General features: G+C 45.6%; 1 protein-coding gene across 1 annotated transcript; it reads right to left on the bottom strand.

Moving 5' to 3' along the window:
• Positions 1-342: 342 nt before the first annotated feature.
• On the bottom strand, positions 343-21,599 carry SCTR (secretin receptor). Its single transcript, XM_049814731.1, is given in 15 exon segments — positions 343-519; positions 1,542-1,583; positions 1,767-1,905; positions 1,999-2,090; positions 4,859-4,928; positions 5,469-5,529; positions 5,621-5,774; positions 6,986-7,118; positions 8,098-8,195; positions 8,497-8,600; positions 12,511-12,621; positions 17,297-17,423; positions 21,372-21,473; positions 21,476-21,526; positions 21,528-21,599. Coding segments are annotated over 15 exon segments (1,533 nt in total).
• Between the last annotated feature and the right edge of the window lie 443 nt (positions 21,600-22,042).

Genomic DNA, 22,042 nt, shown 5'->3' with positions numbered 1-22,042 from the left:
TCTAAAACTCACCAGCCTGGCTTAGCCTGGAACATGTTGGAGAGCCACACGGAAAATGAAAGGTCACATTTAAGGTAGAAATAGCAACTGAAAAATATTGGTGTGGAAAGAAACACAAATGACTGTGGCCAGAAACCCAAGGAAGAGCATAATGTTTTGGCCCCATTTTGCCTTGCAAAATAACTCTGCTGCTACACAGGATATAAATGAACAGATGTGCTTCAAGAACCATTGATCTACAGCCAAGTCCCGCTTTCGGATACATACACAAGAATCCCATCATGGTCCGTGGGACTTAACCATGTGTATCTGAGCATGGAGGTATCCTCCAGGTGTACAGTGTTAAAGCACGCTTGATCTTTGGAGGGTTGCTCTCCTGTGCTCTGGTGGGCTCGACCTCACCATCTGCATCTCTTGAGTTAAGCCACTTCCTCCATTACTCGCTGAGGTGCTGAGATGCTGACGCACGTGTTTGCTTAAGTGCCACTGCCTCCATTTTCTCTGAACTTCCAGCTGAACCTAGGTAGAAAGGTCACAAAATACTTAGTTCAGCTAGTTTATCTTGGAGCCCTGCATTGCGGAGGGCAGTATAACAGGAAAGAGAGAGCGGGTTACCTTTGCCAAGGTTTGGATTTATTTATTTAACCCCCAGTTTAAGGGGTTAGGGTAGGGCCTGTTTCTTGTCACTTCTAGTGATGCTGTTGTTGCAGCCACACAGTTTTCTGGTAACCTGTTTTTTAATTGCAGGTGAAACTGTTGACAGAGTCTAGCTGGCCTCAGTTAAGTGTTTGGTTTAGATTTTTCCAAGATTTTTATTTTAGTTATAAAAACGAGACATTTTGGCACTCTAAGGTAAAAAAATGAAGACTTTCTTTTCAAAACAACTTTTTCTGAACACGGTTAAAGGATTAGTCAAAGTATTTCAAACCCCTCCTCCATTTCAAAGTGACTTTTTCTTCCAAACTTAGGCGCTAATTTTTTTTTTTTTTTTCCCTTCCAACAACCTCAGGATCTCCCAGTTTGGATAATGTTTCCCCCCACCTCTACCAGCAGCAGCATTTCAGAGTGCAAGTTCTAGCTCAGAAGCCTGGGAGTTATCATACGACCACAAAGGAAACGGTCCCTCTTCCAAAAGCTTTACCTTATTAGAGTCCTAATAAACTTGGACTGGATACAGCTTTTGATAAATTCCCTCCCAAGGATCAAGCAAAGAAAACAGCCATAGGATGACAGATAATAGCACCATACATCAGAACCAGTTAATTGTCAGTGTGACCGTGTGCAGGATGGTACTCCCACCCTCCATTCCCAGACAGTAATAATGCTGATTTACGAAAGGGCTGCAATGGTTGAGAGGTGAAGTTTGCATCTGGCATACAATTACTTAGGCTTGCCAGGTCTAGGAGGTATTTCACGAGTGACATTAGGTAGCTGGGCAGAAAACCCTCAGATAAAACACGTAATTCATCGGAGAATGTATCCCACTGATTAATGAGGCATGCTTGAGCAATAAAAAAGAATGTTATATACACAAAACTCACCTCCCCATTAAGAAAACAATAAAGTACAGCCACGACAAAGCCCTAAAAGATAAAAGAACCGTGGTCACAGAATTAGAACTGCAGTTTCAGCTTCTGAATGGGGATAAGGCATCTCAAGGGAAATCAGACAGCTTGGTTTTGCCATTGGGACTCTGCTCTGTTGCAGAGTTACATGTTACACCTCTTTCTCTTATTTTAAAGAAATAATAGCTTGTTAAATATTACCTGGAATGATCCAAGAGCCAATTCAAAAAACAGCTGAATTTCCATTGTGCCGCTGCTTGCATCTTCAGGGAAAAAAGCAAAGATGATGTAGTGGACCCCAAACAGAGGGATGAGGAGGAGTGTTGACTTTGCAAGTCTCCTGAGAATGAAAACAGAGGGGAAAGCCCGTGTAGAAGGAGCAAGAGGAGCTCCAGTGGGGTCACGTGGCATAGTTGCAGTTTAAGGGACATACTTGTATTGGTTGAAATCACTGCTCCGTCCTTCAGGCGAGCTCAGCTTCCTCATCAAGATTCTTAAAATGTTGACAAAAAGAATGAAATTAATCTGAAAAAAAACCCCAAAAGGAAGGACGTGAAAAAAAAAAAAAAAAACAAACAACAAAACCAAATGCACAGTAACCACTTATATATTGCCATGTATCAGCAGAGCCAGTTTGGGGTGTTTTGGCTGAGCAGGCAGAATACAGGAGCTGGGGCTGGCCTGCCCATGTCCGTGTCCCTGTCCCCATCCCAATCCCTGTTCCTGCCTCTCCAGCCTGCCTGGCCACCCTGGGCTTAGGCGCTCACTGCTTTCCCCACTGGTTTGCCGCAGCTTTAGTTATGGGGCTGATCAGGGCTTATTACCCGGGCAAATCACCAAAGGGTGGGGAGATCAGGCGCACTGGTAGGATCCCTTCTGGCTGTGGGGTTCAGACAGCCCCTGCGCAGTCTGGCCCCACTTTGGATGCCAGGAAAGGGGCAGCACTGGAGCTGCCGCTTGCTAACTGGGACTGCAAATGCCGTTTGTTCCCTGCCAAAAGACACGATGTGGTTTGGGATGATGGAGGCAAAGTGGTTAAAAGTGGGGACAGGAGAGAGTCAACACTGAAGTTCTCCCTTTTGCATTTTCCCCCTCTGCAAGGCTGGGTATCACATAAAAACGCTGATCTGCTGCTCAGTTTGGGCAAAGGTGAAGCAATAGCTGTTTCTGCTCATTTGACCCTCAGGCAAAGAGTGGGAGTCGCAGGGGAGGCAGAGCCAGCCTGAGCGGGCATCTCTCCCACGCCCAGCATGGAGCACCGGGGAGCAATCCCGGGTTTATTTGCCCTTCGCATCGGGGCTCCCAACATCATCATCATCATCATCACCCTGCGCCCGCACACCCGCACCCGCAGCCCTTTTGCAACACCCTGCACGGCTTTCCTCCGCCTGGAAACACCGTCGCGATGGGGCATCCTCCTCTTCGTGGTGGCTTGTTACGTGCCGGTGGGTGTTGGAGCGGGGCTCTGAGGTGGGGGGTTTCCCTAAGAGAAGGGGGTCTGCTGTAGACGGGACAGACCCAGGATGTCCCTGGGTTCCCTAAATTGTTGGACGAAGAGGGAGCAACTGTAGCTGCATGGTCTTGGCTGCTGGGGGTGTTTTGGAGAGGGCTGGAAGTTTGGGGAGCTGGGGAGGGGTGAGGAAAGGAGCGGAGCTGGGAGGAGCTAGGGGTGGGGAACTCCAAGGGAAGACTGAAATATCTGGGGGGAAAAGGAGGTGCAGGGCTGGGGATTCTGGGGTTTTTAACCCACTAGGCCAGGCAGTGTAGGCTGAGCAGGACTTGTGGCTGTGGAGAACCACTGCGGCGGGGGGGCCGGGGGGCTGCCCGGCGGAGGGATTGCTGTGGGCAGCCCAGCTATGAATGTTAGCCTAGGAGCACAAAAGAGTTTATCGGTGTTGATTTTCTGCCCTTTGAACTGCTAAAGACTATGCGCTGTGAGGAATAAAGAGATTAGATCTGAATTCTGAATGTCTGGCTGTTTGTTTGTCTGTGGCTCAGGGCTTGAGAAAAGCCTCTTTTAGGTAAAGAGGCAGGGCCTGAGGTGACTAAGCTAGATGTGATCAGGATTTTGAGGAAACTTGGAAGGGGATAGCTGGTGGTGGCCGTCAAAAGATAAATTAAGATTGCGCTTTTTGCCTTGCAGGAATGCCTGGGCTGCCTTGTCATTTAAATATTGCCGAGTGGCTCCTGGAGCGTAGGGGTTTTTTCATTAAGAAAAATAAATGCTGTGGCCTTGTTAAGTTGATGCTGAATCACTTGTGTGGTCTTCTGCTTGTCTTGCGGGGGCGAAGGATTGCTCAGTGGTAAATGGGAGCAGAACTTTAACCCACCACCTCTGCTGCTCGAGCTTCCACGAGATGGTGCCAAGTGTTGCAGTTTGTGTTTTGCAAACATAATGGCTCCTGCTGGCAACACAAAACCCTCAACCAACCCTTGGGTTCTCACTTGGAGTGTCAGTGGGTTACTTGAGAGTAACTAACAGTTCACGTGTTTCTGTACTACTATCTGTAGTAGTACAGAATACTATCTGCACTACTTCAGATAGATCACTGCAGAGTGGTCTGCCCCACAGCATCTCCGTCGAGCAGAACAACTATCTCCAAGAAGCAGCTCCAGCCCCTTGGTACCTAAGACTCTGAAGGTGAGCACCAGCAAAGGCTCAAACCATCGGTGCTGAGTATTGTATGTACCAAACTGTTCTTGACATCGCTACTGCCTTGTACTGGGCAAGTTCACGCTGAGTTTCAATGCCTATGCCTTATTTCAGTAAGCAATGCCATAATAGTATAATTGCAGTTCACTAACATATGGTGCGTGCAGCCTGTGAGCTGCTTTCAACGCTGAAAACAAAAGCTAATGGTCATGTAAGACAAGTTGGTTTTGGCTTTGCTGAGAGGGGCATTGACCGGGAGACACAAAGGCGATTGTACTGAAATGTACAGCCACTTCGTTTCTCCTCCGGAGCCTTCCTTGAAACAGTCCAAAACAAGCTTCCACAAGCCAGCCAAGTTCATATGAAATCAACAGGATGTGGAAACCTGATCTTCTTCAGGCTCTTGCTTCTTGGGAGGACACTCTAGCTTTTCTTGTGAACTTAGCTTCGGGGCGTTAGTTACTGACTAAATCCTGCTGAGTAGAAGTTGCTTAAGCAGTAATTCATGTGTCACACCAGTTCAGGCACATGTCTAAGAGCAGTTCATTAACACACTTCTAAAGCATGTTGAGTAGATGATCTCTGACTTCACAATATTTGAAAATACAGTTTGAATCTGCTTGTCCCAGAGAAGACTTACAAAAATAGACAAAACTACAGGGCCTCTAATGATCCACCAGGTATTGGCATTAGTGTTAATGTCCCAACACCTGTAAAAATAGAAGAGAAGGTGCAGTCAGTTACCAAAACACTGGGGTCTTTTCAAGAGGTTTAGTCTGTTTTGCACTTCAGATAGAGCCCTATTCCCCTCTAGGAAATTAATTTCCTGTTCTCACTTAGTGGTATAACGTTTCTGACAGAAAACTGTCTACCTGTGCTGGACAAAAGTATATCCTGCCCTTAAAGTACAACCACTGTTCAAAATTTTGGAAGGGAGAAGAGAAAAGAAGAAAGTTTCACCGATCAGAAAGTCAAATACAGATGCTGAAAACATCGTGGGCTGAGTTCATACTTGAAAGCTACCTCCTACCCTTGAAAATGCTGAAATGAAATTTGAGGCTTTTTCTCAGATTGCTCAGCTGGACCTCTACTCCCACCCACACCAGGATCCAGGCTTGTAGCACAGCAGGGTGGTGGTTGGTTTGCTTGGCTGCCTGTGGTTAGAAATGAGCAGGACGCCGTGGAGTAGCCTGCGCAGGGGCTGCGTGCTCCCCCCGGCATGCCACCTTCCCCCCCTCCACGCAGCTTACCCGATATTTTCATGGAGTTGCCTAGCAGTTGCCCATGCAGCCACAAACACGGTTGGGGCACCTGCAATTGGAAAAGCTGGTTACTGCTCCACAAGCCAATCCCAAAGGCAAAACAAACCCACAGTTATTCTTACTGAAAGGAGAACCAGTACCCCATCCGAGGGCGATGAACTGCCAGAGGAATTTCCTTTCCGAGAAGAAAGAAATAACCAGGAGAGTGTGGAGGTACAGTCCCTCCACGAGGAGCCAGCTGTAGTTAGACATGATGCAATACTGAAAGAAGACCATGGTGAGCTTACACCCAGCCTGAGGAAAGAGAGGACAATTAGCTTCTGCCTGGGTTCGTATTTACCTTCTAACAAAGAGAGAGCTGTAAATAAATCTTGGGAAATAGAGATTTTATAGCAATTAGGGGACTAAACAGGTGGCCTTGAGACAGGCATTCACATGACAAGAAAGCAGGACTGGCACTTGTAAATGCATTAATCAACTGCCTCACTAACAAGAACCAAATGTGTCATGGACACATGGGTTTGGGTTACTGTCTCACTTAGAGAAGTTTCACTATCACGACCTTATTAGTATCAATAGCACTAATATCACCTTAGAGAAGAACATGAATGTATTTGTCAGTCTTTTTTTTTTCCTGAGAAAAAGGGTTGATAAAGACAAGTTAAAATTTGCTCAAAATGTTCAGCAACAAAGATCCAGCAAAACTGGGGAGGTAAAAGAAAAAAACAGCCTTTTTGTTTTGCTTTGTTTTGTTTCCCTCCCTAATTCTTATCTTTTGGTTTAAAGCATTGAACATCATCTCCAGTGGTCCCCTCCCCCCCCCCCCCCCCCCCTCCAGTTTTCAAGATATTTTGCTGCCAAGAAAAAGGAAAAAGCAATTCAAAATTTGGGACGTTCCTTTTCCAGGCTCTTGGGGTGCAAACGCCTATCTTACTATCAGGGTCTCACACTGTAGTATGAGTCAGCAATATTTAATGTGTTCTCATACTTTTCCTGCCAGCCCCACCTACCAGGATCTAAAATCCATGTAAGCATCTCCATCCTGGTTGTGTATCCTGTGTTCACAGCCTGAGACACCATTGTTTAGGCATTTCTGGGTCAAGGTGCTGAACTCCTGGTGTCTTCTATGGCCATCAAGTCAACGCAATCAAGAAGATGAATGCAGGTGTCTACTTCAGACTGACCTGGATCCCCTCTGCTCCAATACTTGTAAAGGCATTTATAGCCAGGAGGAACCGCACCTGGGTTTCTGCGTGTATGCTCCAGCCTGGGCTGCTTTTGTGTCCTCACACCACAGAATCCCCCCAAACAGGGAAATCTCAGCCAGGAACAACGAACACGCAGGATCGAGCCATGGAGAAGGGACAGGGCGTACCTTTCCTCTCCTATAACTCCTCATGCTGAATGGAAAGCTGAGACAGAGATTTCCTTCCCTGCACACTAGCTACTGCTGGGATCCTGCTGGGAAACTGAGGTGTGGAGCAAGCTGGAAGGCAGAGGGTTACCGTGTATGCCCCGCAGTAATTCGTGTCTTCAGAGGAAAACAAGATGGCATCCTTGATGAAGTTGGACGAGGCTCGCAAAATGAACGATGTGAAGAGGTGCATGTGGATGTAGTTCCTTGTACAGTGAAGTCTTCTGTTACAAAAAGAGAGAAAGATCCTGTAAGTTACATTCATAGCCAATGCAGGTAGCTTGTGGCTGTGAACAGCAGGTTTCAGTCCTTATTAATGCTAAACTGACAAATTAAGAATGCTGTTTTTCTGTCTGTGAAAGGAAGACTAATGCATTTCCCAAGAGGGGTAGCCTAGAGAAGACCTTAAAAAGCTGAAGTCACGTCTGCTCCACTCAGGTACTAAACCAAGCTGAAGGTTGCCGCAAGAATTGCGATTTCACGCCAATATGCTCGGTCTAGTCTCCCTCCCTCCTTTCTGGAGTAACATGAACCCAAGGTGTTTATCCACACCTGGGTGGATTTATTTGGTTTGCCTGCACAGTGCACTTGTGCCTGCAATGTTTTCTGTATTAAATCTCCACATAATCTGGGTCTGGAGGCCGTGCAGCCTGAAAACGAGTTTGCAAAGTGGCTGGCGTTCCTTCTGCCCAGAGGTGCCGCCCTGACACTTACTGTAAGGAAAATTAATTTCACTGAATAAGCAGCAAAGTACAAATTCCAGGTTATAAGGATGCGTGAAGATAAGCCGACTGTCGGGTCGCTGCTGTAAACCTGGAACACCTCCCCAGAAGTCAGTGCAGCAGCACTTGGAGCAGAGTTTTAGCCACAGTCTCAAGTGGGGAAAAGAATAGCAGGGGGAAAGACACTCTGCCCAAGGGACACTGAAGTCATGGGAAGACCACAGCGGAGAGGTGGTCCAAACGACAGGCTGCAAAATACATCCAGCTACATTTTGGAAAGGACAGGAGAGCACAATGTGAGGAGCAGCCCTGACATTTTCTGGGAGACAAGACTCAGAGATCATTTTTGTCACTGACTTCTGTGAAGGTTTTCAGAAACACTTCAATTTTTAACTTGCCCTGAAAGCCAACAGAAGGATCTGTGTCGGCTGAGATGACCAGAAGTCCTGGCCAAACACAAACCAGAGATGCTTCTCCTCACCTAAAAGAGACCAGGACCGCTAAGGCTATCGTCAGCGTCACGAGGGAGGTGCAGTATCCAATGGTGTACATGGTCTTCAGAGTCATGAAATAGGAACGCTGCAGGGGAACATACATTCATACCTTAACCTTTGACTGTCTGGTAGAAATCAGCCCATACCAAGAGATACGTGTCTTGTCTCCTCCTATTTCACAAATACATTTTCTTGTAAAATCAGCTACTGAAGCTTTACCGTGAGCAACCCATTCTGATCATTTGGAGGAAGCATTTATGCCGAAAAACACCTGTAACAGTAACCCCACCTGAGCTAAATCATAACATCATTCAGTCTCTCCTTAACGTGTTCCTCCCCCAGGGCCCCAAAGCAGGGAATCTGTGGTTACAGGCACTCAGACTCACTCTCGCCTCGTTTGTCGTGTCATTGACGTTGTAGCCACAAGCGATATCAGGTCTCGGATATGGGTCTGACCAACCCTTGCTTGTACAGTTTCGGTAGACAAAACCTGTGTGGTAACAACAAAAAAAGACAAAACCAGGTGTAACCATTTCCAGTTGTATCTTTGTTCTCCTCAGGGGTCAGTCATCAAGGTGTAGGGTGGCTCCAAGCGCAAAGAGAATATTTCCCCCCAGGCAGTACACTCTGCATAGCTGGAGGTGAAATGCAGCTGAGCTAATTATGTTGATACTTGCCCGGTGTACTTGTGTGGGTCATAATATTGTTTGCCCACTCAGGGATGACTGTGATGGATGTGTTTTTATTAACTGCAACATAAATAATACTGTTCGGTACATCTGGTGTTTCTTGGCCAGTATTCCAGGATCAGCAAACACATGACTTGTTCAATCACAGATTCATACTCCATGCAAATCTGATACTTCGCTGAATGGTCCCACCTCCTTACTGTGGTTTGTCATGGTCTGAAGAGAACACAAAACTTTAGATGGTCACAGATTTTTTGTGAGGTTGAAATGAAAACTAAAAGGCTTCTCCCCACAGCCAGGTCTGGGCATTATCTTACACTGTTGATTTCCTTGCTTACTTAAAAATTAAAGGCTAGGATGGGATTCCCCTCACTTAAGTTAGACTTCTGAAATCTAAATGCTTGAGTCCAACTGTGTCCCTCGTGGCTGTCTTTCTAGTCAGTGGAGAAAAAGAGGCATTTGCAGAATTAATCTCATTTTCAGACAGACATCCACAGAGAGCAGTTTGTCTGACCGACTTCTGGTAGGACATCTGACTTTTAGACTCCTAAAGCTGAGTGAGATGGATCCCCAGCGAGTTGCATATAGTTGAATAGGACAGGTTTGAACATGCCCGTATTCATGTTTGACACTAAAGTGGAAGTGGGAAGTCCTGCCCTCCACACTTTACAATCTCACTGGAAGAAAATTACCCTAGCAGGCATGTAGATTATGCGCTGAAGAGAAACTTTTACAAAGAAGTAAAACCACTACCCGCTGTCCTAATCACATTAATCTATCGGGTAGGAGCCACTCTCCAGAAACACGGAGTGAAATCCTGGCTTTGCTCCAGTAATGGCAATACTAGCAAGGACTTAGGGCCTGAAACCAGCAGCCCTTCCCAGTAGAAGCCTTGCTAGAAGGCACCATAAAAGTCTATTTTTGCCCACACATTTAGCCATGGGGACTCTAGGGCATCCAGCTCCTGCAAAACATCCCCGCAGTGCTGAGGGAACAGAGGGAGATGCACATGCAGCAGTGTTTGGCACTGGTTTATGCTCTTTGGAGCTCTGCTGGGACTGTCAGGACAGAGTCAGGGCTCCTGCTACCTCTGGGCTAATCCTGGTGACCTGAGAGCATGTCTGCACTTGATTTGAACTCACCTCTGTAAAACTGCAAGGCACAGCAAACATGCTGAGACCTCCAAGTGGGAAGAGCTCTGGGTGTGTCAGTATCAGACTGTTACTCTGATGCTTTTATGAACATCTTGTTCCAGCTTAGTATCTTTGAAAGGGCCAGGCTTGCTTTTAAGCCAGGTTTTCTAATGCCCTGATGCAATGCAGCAACAACAGGAGAGAAACGGCTCTCCCAAACAGTTCTCCCCAATTTGCCTTGGCACTCAGCAAGGGAGTGGTATGGTGGCAAATCCTCTACTTCAGCTTATTAAGACACATATACTTAGCTCAGAGTGTTGTGCTTGTAAACATGCCTGTAACTGGTTTTTGCCCGAGGATGTCAAAGTAGATCAAACGAGAAGAGGTGAAGTTCTGTGTTGGTGTGTGTATGCAATTGCGTTATATGCAAAGCATGGGATAGTATACAGGGCATATTATATTGGTGGACGTGAGCAAAATTTTAGCAATGCTACTTGCTTATGGGTGACACACACACACTAGGGAAACTGCAGCATGCCCCACTCAGAGCGGACTCGGGGTCTGCAGTCTGTCTAATGATGGGTGCTTGGTATTTACTGGTGCCTGGGAGGCTTTGGGAGTTTACCTAGGCAAGGGGGAACACTGGCTAAAGGGATGGCTGTGGAACTGAGGCCATCTGATGTGGCCTCCTCTGCCTCTGAATCCCCACAGTTGTCACACCTTTCCTTGTTTCTTGCCTGAGACACAACGTGCAGGTCTGGATGTGAACTTCAGTTATGTTACTTGGCTCCAGATTACTTTGTTCCTTTGGTCTCTTACGCGGGAAGGGGCCAGACAGTCTGGGCTGCAAATGCAAGTCTAGATGTCAGCACAAAGCTCAACAGCACAGAGACAAGGGTTTGGTCAGAGCTCAGAGCTATCTGTGTCCCTTAATGTATGGGTCTTTGGCATTTGTGGCTGCCCATCTGCTTTGTAAGTGGTGAGGAGAGAAAACTTGCCTCTTTTTCAAGCAAACAGATCTTTGTTTTTCTTTTGCAAAATTGCTTAAAACAGGGGAACGACTGTAGCAGTAATTAAACGCATGAGTCACAAGCCAACCGCAGTATAAAATCAGAGAAGAATGTGGCTATGAGAAGGAGAATAAACTATTGCTGACTTTGACCCACGATGCCAGATGCAGAGACCGAAATAAGATGCAAATGCCAATGGACCATGTCTTGGGTTTCTGTGTTGAACACTGTCACTCTGATTATTGCTTATCAGAAGTGGTTCAGCTCTCAGCTTCTCGATAAGAAGGACAAGTAAAGTTTAATGCTGTTAGACTATCTCCAAGATAACGCAATGCACATTGGAGATCTAATTATGACCTTTGGATGTACAAATTCCTGTTTTCCTTCCCTGTACGAAGGCCAGAGGCAGGGAGCAGTTCCCTCTAGTGGCTGTACCAGCAGGGATTTCATTTAATGCATTTAAGGGCCAGTAGTATCACTATGTAAAGATTTGCTAGTGCATGCCAGACAGATGATTTCTTCAGCGATCTGTGTCTTTGTGTAGTTTATCCTCTGTCTTTAAACCAGATTATAGGATTCAATGGGCAGCTACTGTTTGTGTGTACGGAAAATAGCACGGTATTTATTTTAATCTGAATGGTTTGTGTCTGATTTTATTTAAAAAGCACTAAGTGCTTCTCCTCTGACATATCTAATCTTTATTAGACAATCTAATACTTTGTCTCCCATTTCTCCCTCCATAAAATGCATCTGTCTGCTTTTCTGTAAGTACTAGACCTCATTAATCCGTGTCCTATAACTGAAGAATGCAAAACCCTCTTCTGATTTGAATCATTAACTCACTAAAGAGAAATGTAAGCACATTTCTTGGGCATTGCTGAAAAGTAGAAATGAACAGAAAGTAGACAGAAACTCCTACTTAATGGCTCATGATTACTGTAGCATACTGGGAATAAATTTCACTTCATTTCTATCTTAGAAATCCCAGAAAGAGGACAACAAACGTTGCTTGAGCTCATCTTTTTTGTGCCACTCATGTGGAGCCTGTCACAGCCAAGGGATGAATCCCCAGTGCAGATTTCCTCTTGATGGAGGCAAAAAAGGGATCTTTTCCCCCTACTTGGCTGGCTGTTTTGCCAAAACTTGTATGAACTTAACATTGTGTGAAGTTTTGTCCCTGTCAAGCTCGGCTGAGATCAGCCACTGGCTCTAGGAGTTATTAGAAGGGGAAAGACAGACAAAAAATACATAAACACAGAACCTTAGTGGAGAAAACTCTTTCCCTTAAGAAACTATGCTACAAAACTGCTTTTTCAGGATAGCAGGTACTTCCTACACTTTTCTCCACCTGGCTAAGAAAAATAAACACTTAAAACATCTTGCTACTTTGATTCCAGGCTTTCCCATGTTTAGCTTAGTGTTGGAAACGGAGCTCTTAAGTGACCATTGGTCTTTAAAAGAAGCAGGGACACGATTTCCCTTCAAGTTCAGACCTGACAGTGGCATCTTTGTAAATAACATATTTCATAAAAAACACCTGGGCAAGAAAAGCATATTTTTAGTGTTACCTTTCTTCCCAGTCAGCATCTGGAAGAATTCAGGGCAGTGAGCATTGACAGTCTGTCCCACAGCAGACGAAGGCCAGCAGCTCATGTTATCCCACATTCCAGCGCATCTGCCTGGGGGGGTGCAACAACAAAATACCATGCAGCATCTCCCAGTGACAAAACACCATGAACCTTCTTCCAACAGTGAAACTCTATGCAACATCTCCAAGCAACGAAACACCGTGCAACATCTCCCAAGGGCCACAGGAACAAAGATGCTCAGTACTCTGGAAAGCAAGCTGGATGAGACATAGCAAGTCCTGCTGAGACCTGTTGAGACCTGGATGGGCCAGAGCAGGTCCTGCTTGCTTCAAACCAGCCCCAGCAAGCTCCAGGCCCGTCCCATTCCGGTCCTTGACTCCACTGGTCTCTACTAGCCAGACAAAGAGCAGCTCGGGGCATTGCGAACTTTGCATCAGGCCCTTGGCTACCCGTCTCTGTTCTGGTAACTATTGAATGGCCCTGGAAAGATGAAGGAAAACAGATGTGACTTTTTTAGCTCACTTTTCAGTCTTTCTAAAGTTTCCACTTTGAGCCACCCTAATGTGACTTGGAGTCACCCTCAAGAAAAAGATACAACTTGCCTAGGAGTTTTAAAAGCTTCAGAATGATACGTGGAAAGGGCAGAGAGGAACAATATCAATGTAATCCTTGTATCACCATAAATACTCCTCTGCTTGTTCATCTCTTTCATTATGCCAAGACCGTACTGGAGTAAATAACGCCAGCAGACCACTCGCTGGGCTTGGCTGCAGGTCTCAGTGGCTTTTCTGCTGCAAGACAGCAAAACTTTGCCAAGCTCCCACTCCCTGGGACTGTAAAGGGAAGGTCATCACATTTACAGACCAGGGCAAAACATGGTTACACACCAATATTCTGGGAAAATCTGCCCCTACTGTTGTTCTTTCCAAGGCGAGGCCTCTGACAGTCGGAGGACCCATCTCGGAGCAGCCATTGAAGCTGGAGTCCCGCTGGGCTCTCTGCAGGCATGAGCCTGTGGCTCAGTTGCCCTCCCTGCACCTTCTGCCACCTGAGGCCTCTGTCAGCTGCAGGGACTGACGGACACTGCCCAGATTCACCCCATTTCCCTCCGTTAGGTGCAAGGGCTGCTTATTTTGAGGCCGGGCTTGTCATGGTCCCCTCCTACAGTCAGGATGTGAGGGAGGCTTTTCCAGCTGCGCCCGCGGCTTGCCTGTGTTGCCTTCTGGCAGGGCTGGTAGAGATGCATCAGGGAACTGATGGTCAGTGGAGCACAGCACGATGGTGGCCTCAACTTAGACATCTTGATGAGGTGCTAGAAGCAGGCACGAATGAATTTTGGCCTGTGGTGCAGAGCGTTAATAAAGAAGACCTACAGCTGACGCCCTTTGTGCTACAGAGAAACTGCAATCCTGGCCTTTCTTATTTTGCTCTTCTCCAGACATAGGCTGAAATAATTCAGGCTGTTTCCCTTTTGCCTCCGCTCACTGTCACTGGTTTTAGCAAAGCCTTCTCTGTGGGTTTTGTAAGGTGATAGGGGAAAAAGGAGGCCACTGGAGAATGCTAGGACCACCCCACGCCTGGCGGGTCCTGGCATGTGCCGAAAGCCCTACACGTTCACTGAAAGCAGAGGGGAGGAAGTGCTGAACGCTCTCTTCAAATGCTTCATGCTTTATAAAGCCAGCCTCCATTAGCCCAACAAAAATATTTACATTTCTAGAAATGTATTGAGTCATCCTGCACAACAGTCCTAGTGCCTGGAAGTACAGAGCTTTTCACGGCCAGGGCACCTCAGCTCTGGTGTCCTCCCTGTACCAATGTTTATAGGACTTGGTAACCATTTACTTAAAAGCAACAGTTTAATCGCAAATGAAACATCGCCTTGGGTGATATTTATGCCCAGCCATGCTGCATTGTTTGGGTTACTGAACCTTAATGCCAACCCCACTGGCATAAAGCCCCCAAATCAGACTCTGCACAGAAAAACCTGGCAAAATTATGAAGTTGGGATGGTCTCCGCCCAGGAGGAGAAAATAAAAACCAGCCGAGCCATTCCACCTGCAGGCGGGCTTCTTGCCATTCCTCAGGGAGCAAAGCCAGTGACACCCACCCCTACCTAGCTAAAGAGCCTCCTGGGTGGAGGCAGAGCCCAGCGGCACCTCCCTGACATCCCTGTGCTCTTTGGGACCTCCCTCAATTAGCAAGGGAGCATTCCCCCCCAGCAGCAATACACAGTGTCACCACAACCAGAGGTCCCAGACCTCCAGCAGCTTCCCTCCTCTGCTCCTTGCACTTGAGAGAATTATCCTATCTTCGCTTCTGCAAAAGAAAGAGCATAACTATTGAGTTGGGTTACATTAACGTAACACTCCTCCCTTCTCCAAGCTAATGGTGTCGCAAAGGCAGAGTCCCTTTTTCCTTATACTGCAGGAGGATAAGAAACACTTACTGCTCAGGTACTTTGTGCCTGATGCACCAGCAACTAATCCTGTGTGTTTGTTCCATTTTCACAGAGATGCGAGCACTGCAGCAGAGACGGCACCGTGGAAGCTTGTGCCCTGCTTTGCCCTTCTCCCTGCCTGCACCAGCCAAGAGCTTCTGGGGTAGATGCAGGAAGGATGGGGTATGAAAGGCAACCTACGCTCTGCAAAGCCACATTTCTCTCTCCCTGCGTGACCCACTGAGGGCGTGCACTGAAGCCCCAGAGCTTTGTTTCTCTCTTCTTCAAACTGACGTTCCTGTATGGCATTTTCTGCACACAGACCTCAGATGAGCAGATAATCAAAGGCTGGAGGTATTTTCAGATGCATTATTTCCCAGAATAAAAGCATTACTCCATAGTTTACCAAGGTAACAAACCCTCCTTGAGTAGAAGACCAGCAGGAGGAAATTCCTGGGCTCTCTCTTTGGGAGCCATTACTTGGGGAAAGATGTGCATCTCACCCCTCTTTATTCTTCTGGGGTTTCACTGCCAGGAGAAGGTGTGTTTGCAGAGTTACAGAGACAGAAAGGGGCTTAGTCTCTCTGGCCACTTTCAGCTTAAACTTTTCTCCTATGTGGGTAGCCCTGAGCCCACAGCAGTATGCCTTGTTTGATCTGACTTGCAGAGTTAAGAGGGCAATTTTGACAGCCGTTGGAAATGCTTTCTCAAAGATTTAACACAATACTGTACTTCTCTCTCTGTAGATTTGGGGAGAGTGGCACAGGGAGTCGAATTATCCTGTTTTAAAATTTCCAGTAATAAAACGCCTCGGGGGAATTTCTAAGATTTGGATCCGACTTAAAACTAGATTAAGTCTCTGCTGAAGAGCTACTACTTGACTGAGATAAAATGAGACTATCTGTAAAACAGTACTGCCTGCTAATGCTGGTGCTCATTCGCACCTGCGAGGTCCTGTGAAGTTTAACTTGTTTGCATCTTTGGAGCTCTGGTGCAGAGGAAATGCAGAGCTCAACATTAGAGCCATGTCACAGGATCAAAGCAGAAAAATAGGTTGTCAAACCGCCCTCCTCTTCAGTGGGGGGCAACAGGGAAGAAAAGAAACAAAACTGATTTATTCATATCATCAAAATTCTCATATGCAATGAGACAGATCTCTATTCTGGAGTATGTGGTAACCTGCCATAAGGTACCCTGCCACTGCTCCATGGGCATAATACCCTGAAGCTGTGCTCACCCCCATCAGTCTGCAAGGCTCACAGGGATAAAACAAAGGCAGAGAAGAATGCTAGGCATCTGAAGAAACCAGGCAGTAGATCCTCTCTCTGAGTCCTGCCCTTGGGCCAGGTCATGGTGAAACACTTCTGTGTCTTCAACCCTCTCTGCTAGAGAGGAAGTCTTTGAAACTAAGAAAAAGCCTCAACTCTCGCTCCACATGGCAGCTTATCTCTGGCCAGAACACCCTGCACACACACATCTCGTGGATGCTCCTTCACTTCCCACACTGGTGAGGAGCTTGCCATGTCATGGTCCACGAAAGGCACCCAGAAACAGTTCAGTCTGCGAGATGCTGTGAATGACACAAACCCATCCTTAGTGGCGATGGCTGGTCACGCACAAAAAAGAGTGACATCTGTTGCCTCCATGCAACGTACTCTGTGAGATGCTGACGCAGCTGCTGCCTGGGGGAGCTAACAGTTCATAGGCAAGCTTCAATAATTGCTTGCAGTTATTGCGCTGAGACCCCTTGCACATGAGTGCACTTGCTCAGCTGAGAAAGGAAAGCTGTCTACATGATGAGGACTCAGTACCGCAAGACCTTCCCAGGCCAAAAAACTCCTTTATATGATGACAAATGCTCTCTGAAATGCAAGAGCTCTGTTATGTGACAGTAAGTTAGAGCAAGGAGGAAGCAACGAGGACCTTCAGGCCAAGTGATTTAAATGTTGGCTGCTCGTATTCATTGATTTTGAAGGCAAATATAGTTACGTAAATTTGCACTTGCTGGGCTGACTTTATAAAAATACCCTTGTCCAAGATGAGAAGAATTCCAAATCCTCTGCAATTTGCAAGATTTTGTTGCTGGTGTGAGGACTGCAGTTGAGCAGCTGAGTTTGAAGGCTCCTACGACTCTTCTGTCACAATAAGGTCAAAATCCCACTCTCGGAGCCTTGTAACAGACCTTACCTGGTTTTCTGCTCCTAAATGAGAGATGCATACAAGGTCCATGCCTCCTATGGGAAGGAGTGTGGGGGTATCTGATCTTGAGGCCACCCAGCTCACTTGAGAGCAGTTTTCATTGTGCACATTCATTCATTCAGCCTTTACCTGAGCTCAGGAGCAGATCGTTTTCGGCCGTTCTGTTCTTCGCCTCCAAGGAGAGAGTCTCAGCACAGTTTTCTTCCTCCTTTTTCAGGACACTCAAAAGGTCACAGACAGGTGGGACAGCTCTGATCTGCAAATTTTAAAAGCAGTGGAATCATTTTTCCTCTTAAAACTTACTTGCCCTCGACAGGATTTACCCTTCTTATGCTCCCATTCCCCATGCAACCCTATCAACTGATTGTGGGCAATATTTCCTTGAAATACAGTCAATTTCCTTGAAATACATTCAATTTTCCTAATTAAGTCTGCTTTTTTATAGTAGCAGCCGGCAAGCACAGACTGAGTTTCTGCCTTTTCCCTTTTGCTGACATTACCGTTATTGAGAAAAATGAATGTGTTATTCTGCTATATTAAGTATGTGAGCAAGATGCTCTTCCACAAGACTGCAGAAACATCAAGGACACTGCTGGACTGTCATAGAGCAACAGAGAATTAATTACTCGCCTCTGGCAGTGTTAAACCATAGACCTGGCAGGTCATTTTCCTGGGCACAAGTGATCCAGATATGTCCACTGGTTGCAGACCATCCAAGCCTGTTTCACCGCTACTGATCGGGAAGCTGTAGGAGTCAACCTGAAAGCAGAATCTCACCCAGATTTTCACGAGAACCTAGACAGCAATTTGTCCTAAGGTCATTTTCTCACCTTCCCATATTGCCCCATCCTCCTTTCTCACAAGGCAGTGTGGAAATGTTAGTCTTAACTCAATCCTGATGTAGCAATTAAATGTGCAGTTTATATTATATGTAACTGGACTAAAATGAATGTATGAAACAGCTACCAACCGTTCAAATTGCATGTATTAAAAATCATTGCAAAATGATTTGCAGGACAAGGTCCCAATTGTTATGTCTTGCAGTAAAAAAGTGCTTTTAACTGTTTTTGCCATTTTCTATTATTTTTGACAATAAAAATACTGAATATAAGCAGGTTCCTATTATAACAAATTATCTAATTCCTCCCTCATGAACAAACCCAAAAATCTTTATAATTTCCCACTGTAGAACTTATATGTAGATATATATATCTGCATAGGTATATGCACACACATACTTAAAAGATTAAAAGTGAGTCATCAGGATGTATTATTTGAAAAGCATCAGATGATAGATTTTTTTCTGTACTTTGTGTAGGAAAAGTTAATCTGGCAGCATCATATTACTACTCAACCTAATCAATCTTGTAGCATTGCTGATCACTTTTAGATTAGATTTAGGAGAAAGAATGATCACTGAAAAGCTTGTAATGAGAACTATTACTTTTCTACAATTAAATTTTAGCCTAACAGACATCAGCGACTATATTCCCATTCGTTTCAACTGGAAGTATTCTGGGTATTGTATTTCTGAACAAAGTTTGATCTTTTCAGCAGCATATCATGCCTTATCTAATTGGTCTGTTGTGTTTAAATTCAGAAATCTTTCTCCTTTGTCTTCGTGCATCACAATATAAACTAAAAACCATTTGGTTTTGCATAATGTAATGAATTTTCTGGAATCACACATGCAAAGAATTCAGATGAAATAAACTATCCTCTGATGCAAGATTTAAATGCATTTTTAACCCATGTAATATTTGAAAAAAATAGATTTTTAAAATCCATTTAATCTTTGAACAAAATAGAAATGTCTGACTGGAGTAACATCTCTAAAGAAATGTAACTGCATTTATTCAGTTGTTAGCTGAACATTGAATTTGATAATTTCTAAATATAGACAGTTTCTTTTAAACATGCGTTATTTATCATTCCCTATTGTTCCCTATTTGATTACCAATAGTAAAGCAATCTAGTGCATTTTCAGAGTTCACAAGTACAAATGTGACAGTTAAGACCTGCAATATATTTCTGCTGTAGTATCTCTGTCCAAAACTCGCCTTGAAAACACATTAAAAACCAGCGTCAGTGCTGAGCATTTGAAGTAGCTAACAGACCCGGTCTGGTCTGCATGCGGGTCGTTCAAGTTGAAACTGAACATATGTAAATATAAATGCTAGCAATCACATTCGTAACCATCTCAGAAACAGGAAAACTGTTACTCTTAAAAAAGGCTATGCATCTTGCGGGCACTGTTTTCTTTCAAGGAACGTAGGTCCTAAGAAAGTTTTTTTTTTTAGAAAGAGATTTAAAGTCTGCGTTATTTCTTTACGGCTAGAATGAGGGTGCACGCTTTTAGCACATTCCGCTGTGAAGACGACCCTGATGATCTGGTGCAGCATTATTTTCTTACATAAAATGTGTTGCTCAAGCAGGAATATGGTGTAGTTAATGCTTACAATTACTGTTTTACCCCTCAAGTGATGTCCACCCTATTCTTCTGATCAGATAGATACCACTCCCTGGTAATAAACATGCGGGTAACAGGATTTTAAACCCAGAGAAAGCAGAGAGCCTCCGGGTGCTGGTTTAAAGACCTTGTTTTCCACAAACGCTATCCCTTGGTCAGTCTTTGCCGACGCTGGCATCCGACGGGGCAGGCTGGGCACGAGCGGGGCCATCGCAGGTCTGGCACGGCTGTTTGCCGAGCGATGCGAAATCCCGCTTCCCATGCCACGGCATGGGAATCCCGCTCCGCTACCGACCGCGCTCAGTCTCCCTCATGTTTACCGTCCACAACTGGGAGCAAACAGCCTGCTCCCACGCCTTGAAATTGAGGAGGAAAATGGGATCCTCTACGTGCCGTTTCTTCATCTCTTCCTGAACAGTTCGCTGAAACAGCTCACAGGCTGTCAGATTTTTTCTGAGGGGTCAAGACATCCTCATATTTTGTTTAAAGAAAATATAAGATACCAAAACCATTCCACACAGAAATAGCTGTGATAACTGGATGTCCAGAACGGGCAGAAAGCTGCAGTTTGTGCTATTGACAGCAACAGCCAACTACAGTTTTTAACATGTGAAATGAATGGATATAAAAACTATTTAATATAAATAATATTTGCAGCCACAGAATTCACAGCCACTTAATTCGAAAGTAAGTGGGTTTAGTTTAATGGGAGGATTTAAAGGAGAACAAAAGATGCCTGGCAATATCAAAATACGTATTTTGAAGGATTAGAAAGAGAACAAGTGGAAGGAGATGCTTTCAGTGGCACCCAGAGCAATGACATCTATTTACAGAGTTCTTCAGGCATTACCTAAGAATAAGAAACCAAAATGACAAGAAAACCATCACAGTCGCTATTTTAATTATGGAAGATGATTAAAAGGCAAAAAAGTTTGCAGACTGCATTCAGTCTGCAATTAAAATGTCCAGGCAGAGCTCAGATTTTCTCAGAGTGTGAACCAAATCCCCCGCTGGGACAAATAGATTGATTTTTCCATTAGTTGCAATGAAACAGGATTTTTTACATTTGCTGAGAGTTTGATCCTTTCCCAACTTCTCACACCCAGGCTGGACACATTTCAGTCTTGATTTTATATGGTTTCAAAATCTGAATAAGGTGAGCAGCAGCTGGAGATCACAGCCCAGGTTCAGCTGTCCTTCCCAGCCGGTCTGAGCACCCAGAGCTCAGCAGTGACAATCTGCCACATAAATTCCCAGTAAAGTGGTAAAGCTAAAAGAAAGAAACCAAACTTTGTGGGTCAAACATCACTTTGTATTCCTTCAACCTGAGTCAAGGGAGGCATTGGTAGTGGTGGGCATTCCCCCTTAGGGGATTGCTTGCTGGCATAAGTCAGCAAAGCTTCCATAAATGGCATCAAATCTTTTCTCCTTCATCACAGAACCTGCTATGTTTACCAAAGCAGGTTAGTAACACAGCTGTCTTTATATAGATGGGGAAACTGAGGCACACTGCTGTCTTTATATAGATGGGGAAACTGAGGCATCCAGCATCTAGCCATCTGGCCACTGCCAATTAGCGCAGGAAGCAGCAGAAGGAAGAATAAAATAAAAAAATCCCAGCTTCTACACAGATTTTTTTAAACAAAGACACCATGACTTCACGAGATAGAGGTGCACTTACTCAGACAACATGTGATTCCATGCAATTGGGAATAAACAGCTCTGAGCACCTACCAGGACAGCTGAAATCCAGAAGATGATCACCCAGATGGTCCACATATTCAATCACAGTCTGTTTCCTTCATCCCTCGTGCACCAGAGGTCACCGGGCTGTCTGTATGCTGTCCAGCGTGGCTCCTAGCTCCTTTCACTTCATCCCTTTCCCTCCTCACTTTTTTTCCTTCCCAGCTTTGACCATCCTTAGCCAACGTTTCTCTCCAGCTGCTGAGCCCGAGAGAGCATCAGCAATGACAGGACGCCCCCGTCCACCCTCCAAGCTCTCCTCCTCCTCTGCAGAAGCCTCCTGCCCCAAGAATAACAGCACCTCTGTTGAGCATGTTCCTACTATCGTCTGCCTCCCTTCCCAGCTATTAGTCACTGTTATCGATGGGTGTCGCTGGGGCATGATCATTCCTCACGCTCCCATGATAAGGGACCAAGCAGGAGTCCCGTGTAAGATGTCAGCCCCACAATGGCAGAGGTAATCAATCAAGGGGAAATACAGCCCTGGAGTAAGTGCCCTGCTGAGAAACAGAGTTGGAAGAATGTGATTAAGGCTGCCTGCACTGCTTCTGCTCTCGACAGCTCTGCACATACCTCCCGCAGCGAGCACGCATCCCCGAGAGCCAGAAATCAGGAGGCTGGCAGAGCCTGCTGCAGGAGAGCCGGCTACCCGTGCCTCCCAC

Source organism: Accipiter gentilis, chromosome 1, assembly GCF_929443795.1.
Source record: "Accipiter gentilis chromosome 1, bAccGen1.1, whole genome shotgun sequence".
NCBI classification, from domain to species: domain Eukaryota; kingdom Metazoa; phylum Chordata; class Aves; order Accipitriformes; family Accipitridae; genus Astur; species Astur gentilis.
This window is presented reverse-complemented; position numbering and strand designations above follow the sequence as displayed.